Source organism: Phaethon aethereus (genome assembly GCF_964289735.1).
Source record: "Phaethon aethereus genome assembly, chromosome: 5".
NCBI classification, from domain to species: domain Eukaryota; kingdom Metazoa; phylum Chordata; class Aves; order Phaethontiformes; family Phaethontidae; genus Phaethon; species Phaethon aethereus.
The window spans coordinates 38,428,535-38,433,158 of NC_138579.1; the positions used below are offsets into that span (position 1 = coordinate 38,428,535).

Genomic DNA, 4,624 nt, shown 5'->3' on the forward strand with positions numbered 1-4,624 from the left:
CCTTCGTACGCTTCCCCCGTTGTGCTGGTTTGCTGTAGGTGGAGGGGCTCTTGGCCCCTGCATTGCCAGCAGCGTTATCCGCATAGGCAGCGCAGCTGGGGAAAGGACTGCGTGTTCCTCTGAGGCCCATGTGTGGTTTCCATAGACTTTCCTTTTTAGTTCTATCAGCAGGCTGGAAAAGAAGGTCTGACTGGAGAAAAAGTGAAAATTTCTGTGCTGCCTTAGCTCAGCCTTCCTAATAACATTGTATTAGAGGAACTATCTCTGCTTTAGCTGCTTGAAATATAATTTGATGATGATGGAAAGAATTTTCATAGCTTTGAATTTAGAAGCTCCCTGTGTGAGCAGCCTCAGCACAAGCATGGCCATCCATGTGCAGCCTCCAGGACTTGTTTGCTCTCTGCTGAGACAATTGTGTAGGTACAGCCATGTTTCTGGTTTTCAGGAAGCCGCTGCCCATCCCACTGTAACTACCTCAGTGACATATGTCATTTGTTTTCCTCAGGAGACTGAATAGCTATCATACATCCAGAGCTTTTTGGTCTGTATTACTGTCACTCCATTAAAAGTTTTACATCACCAAGTTCAATTATCTGCTTGAGGCTTTTCACAAATCTGCATTTCTTACTGAATCCAGTCTTGGCCTTCTGTTTGGATGCTTCTCCCACTAATGTCCTGCAACTACTTTTCAGCTTGATCCTTTTATCATGAATTGCTGCCTGATAAAACAACGCTTTTCTCCTTCATTTCCCTCTTGAGACCTTCTTGTGCTATATTGCCTACAGGCACCAGCCGGTTCGGTATGGCTGGAAATAAGATGCTGGGAAACAGCTGCAATTTTAAGTGTTTTGTAAATGCTCAAGTGAGTTGTAACCATTACATTGTGCAGTCCCCAACTTGTGCGGTGATGTGCTGTAGCTTGTTGTAGGCTCCCTAGGTATCCTCCATTCCCTTCTATGTCTTACTGTGTACTTCTTGTTTCAGTTTGAATGAAATATTTTACAGGAGGAGCTGTGATTTATGGATTTGCTTAGTGCCTAGCACAGTGGAACCAGTTTATGTTTGGGCTACCACAGTTGGCATCTGTTCTGTCTTGGGATGCTCTTAATCAGCAGGTAGCCTGTGAGGACTCTTTCAAGCATACTGTAAGAAGGAAGTTCCAATCAAGGCTGGGCCGACTGGGCACGTCACAGTAGAAGGCAAATATTGACAGTGTCAACATATTGATGCTTGTCTCTTTGCAGTTGTGGTGAAAGGCCCAGGATTCAAAAGAAGTCAGTGATGGTCTTTGCAATGGGTTAACTTCTGTTGTAGACGTTGTCCCAGACCTGGTCTAGATTCAGTGGTTAGACTTCTAGTATAGGTGACTAGGTAGTTTGCAAAGTGTAAAAAAGAAATACAGAATAAATAGATAATTATTATATCTGTGGTATAGAATCAGGAAAGAGAAATTTTCATTGCACAGAGGAAATACTGTGGGACAGAATAGGACATGGCTTGTTGGATATATTTGTGTGAGTCTTTGGCTTTGGTGGGCAGGTGTAAGGCAATGGAAATAATTGATGAGGGGATCCTTGGAATCAGAAGGGAGGGACTGAGGGGGAAGAACTTTCTGTGCATTTGATTCAACTTTGTGAAGAGATTTTAAAATTTACAAGGAAAACCTTACAGATAGTTCTGTATGCTGTGGATGCTTCCAGCTAACAGTTCAAATACATTTCATGTAAAGCTGTCGAGGGAAGTGCAAGGACTAAGGACCACAAGTGGAAAAGCTTAGAAGGGCTTGATGATGAACTATCTGATGATAGTTCAGTGTCCTGTGTAAAATGGATTGTGCCATTAGGAAATGGGTCTTTGTTCAAGCACCACATCATATGAACTGCCAAGACTTTGGTTGTTTGGGTGTCCATTTAAGAGAGGAGTGCATAGGTCATGGATACAGCTCTGTCCCTTCCACTTTCAATATTCCCCCGTGAATATTCTGCATATTTTCTTTATGTTCATTATTATAGTTCCTTTTTCCTTGTAAAGGTTTCTCTTTTCTCCTATCAGAATTTTAGTCATACTGCATTTTAATACTTTGTTTAGGGGGACACCATGTTTACAGAGCAGGGCAGGAACAGTCTCTTTCCAGATAGCATTGGAACGACTGCACGTAACATTAGTGTGGTCCTTTCCTAGCACCTTGTGCTACAGAACTGTCGAGTGCAGAGCAAAGAAGTTAAATAGTGCCTGATGAAGAGTCCAGAGAAACCCAATTCAAAAGAGTAAGTTTCTAAGAATGAAAGAGGTCAAATTAACCCTGTGGTGTAAATCTGTAAGGCTTCAGTAAAATTGTGCTTAAAATCAGCTTGGGCCAGGGACTGTAGTGTGGCAGAGCAATGCTTAGGACCTTGTAATTCTCTTCAAAAAGTGTAAAAACTAATTGTGCTGAAACAGTTCAGTGATAAGCAAATTGTGCCCTTTCAAAACCTCTTCACCAAGTTTCTTCCTGTAGAGACAATTAGAGTTTGTTCTCGTTTCCTATTTATCATGACTAACCACCTCTCTCTATGCTCAGCTGTTCCTTTTTATGCTCCTCCTTTGTGTTTTGCTGTCGTGAAGCCAAATCTGAATGGATTTCAATGGCTCTCTTGTGCTTTTTGACTTGGTATCAGGCAGTCTGACACCATAAGAAAATTATTTTCCAAGTCCTAGTAGCCACACAATGCATGAGTTCTTTAACAGAAGAAATAATAGTTCAGCCAAATAATGGGTGCAAGGTGTGGTGTCTGCAAGCGTAAAACCTCTGAAACTTTCTTCTCCTGTTCCCTTTCTGTAGCTCCCATCAAAGCTCAAAGTTTTTCACTACAGTAAACATTTTGGGTATAGAGACTGTAGGTGACAGCTGGAAGGGTGCATGTTTTCAGTGCTATGTTCATCTAATCTAACTCCACATTAGAATCTCAAAAGTAGGGGACAGTGCTGTTTCTTGAAAAGAGCAAAAATGTGATGTGCGCTCCTTGTGAGATGACTGTTTTTCTACTAACTTGCAATCAGTAAGTTCTTTGGCAGCCTCACCCCTGGCAAAGCCCTTGTACCTGTCAGCTCCCTCCTTATCACCAGGGCAGTACCAGCTGCATCAGGCAGAGCGGTAATCGTTGTCTAGGCCCATTCTGAGACTCAGAGCCTGGTAAGGTGCCACCTTTCCCCAGGGCTTAGAATTTGTTATGGTAAAAATGAGTCGATTTAAAATTCACGCCTTTCTCAGATTTGTCCTTTTTGGATGCTAAAAGTTTGTGTGCGTTGCTGTCTGGGGGATAAGGACTTGTGACATCCTTGTTGACTCTTCTCTCTGTCTCTCTTCATTTCAGAGTGCTTGCTGGGGTGTGTGCAGAAGAATGGCTGCGGCAGAACCTCTGACTGCTTTCTCCCGATGGTACCTCTATGCCATTCACGGCTATTTCTGTGAGGTGATGTTCACAGCTGCCTGGGAGTTTGTAGTCAACTTTAACTGGAAGTTCCCAGGTGTTACCAGTGTGTGGGCGCTCTTCATCTATGGCACGTCAATCCTCATTGTGGAGAAGATGTATCTATATCTTAAAGACAAGTGTAACATTTTAGTGCGCTGTTTCATTTACACACTTTGGACATACCTCTGGGAGTTCACCACCGGCCTCATCCTACGCCAGTTCAATGCCTGCCCATGGGACTATTCCCAGTTTGATTTTGACTTCATGGGCCTGATCACCCTGGAATATGCCATCCCATGGTTTTGTGCTTCTTTCATCATGGAGCAGCTGGTGATCAGAAACACCCTGCGCTTACGATTCGATGAGACTGCTGAGCCAGGGGCTCCCACCGTCCCTGTTGCTTTGGCCAATGGCCATGTGAAGACTGATTGAGCACTGACTCAGAACCACATTTAGCAATCTGAGAGAGCCCAGACCTCTGCAACAGACTGTCAGCTCTGGCTCTGAGGTACTGCTCCTTGCTGTATGATAAGATTCATAAACCCCATTTTTCTAATGGGGGTGTGCATGGGATATACCAGAAAAAAATGGAACCAATAGATTTTCTATGGATTTTACTCTTTGGGCTCCAAGGACCAAGATCAGTTACTTGTTAGTTAAGTTGTTTCTGATTTTAACTTATTACAGATGAAAGCAGTCCTTTTGCTTACTCTTTTATGTGGAGAAAGAAGAAAAAGAAATGCTACAGTGGAAATGCACACAAAAAGAAAAAAAACTAATTAGCGGATGGGCATGGACACGCCAGCTAAGTTAGTGATTGGCTTACTCCATTAGGCAATATTCAGGTGCTTGCTTGCAACCAATACCTCCCATGGGACCTGAGATGCTGCAGGAACAAGGAAAATCCATCTGCTGTTGAGAAGAACCTAAGACTGGCAGTCTGCTGGGGAGGTAGATGGTGTTCCCCTTGCAAGGTCCCATTTGGCCTCTCCCCAGGTTCTTTATTGCACCACGAAATAACCTGGTGCTGGACATCTTGCTGAATTTATACAGATCTTGTACTTTTTGAAATCTCAGTCCTGATACTCACTAGAAATTTTTTTCTTTTTTTCTTTTTTTTTTTTTAATAAAGGCCTTTTTTTGCCGAGTGAATTTTATCATAATCTGTGCAA

At 42.9% G+C, this 4,624-nt stretch overlaps 1 protein-coding gene across 1 annotated transcript; it reads left to right on the plus strand.

Moving 5' to 3' along the window:
* Nucleotides 1-3,356: 3,356 nt before the first annotated feature.
* Nucleotides 3,357-3,884, plus strand: TMEM229B (transmembrane protein 229B; the record flags this gene model as incomplete). Its single annotated transcript, XM_082000440.1, has 1 exon — nt 3,357-3,884. Exon 1 carries the CDS (start codon nt 3,381-3,383, stop codon nt 3,882-3,884), a length of 504 nt encoding a protein of 167 aa, XP_081856566.1. The 5' UTR covers nt 3,357-3,380.
* Between the last annotated feature and the right edge of the window lie 740 nt (nt 3,885-4,624).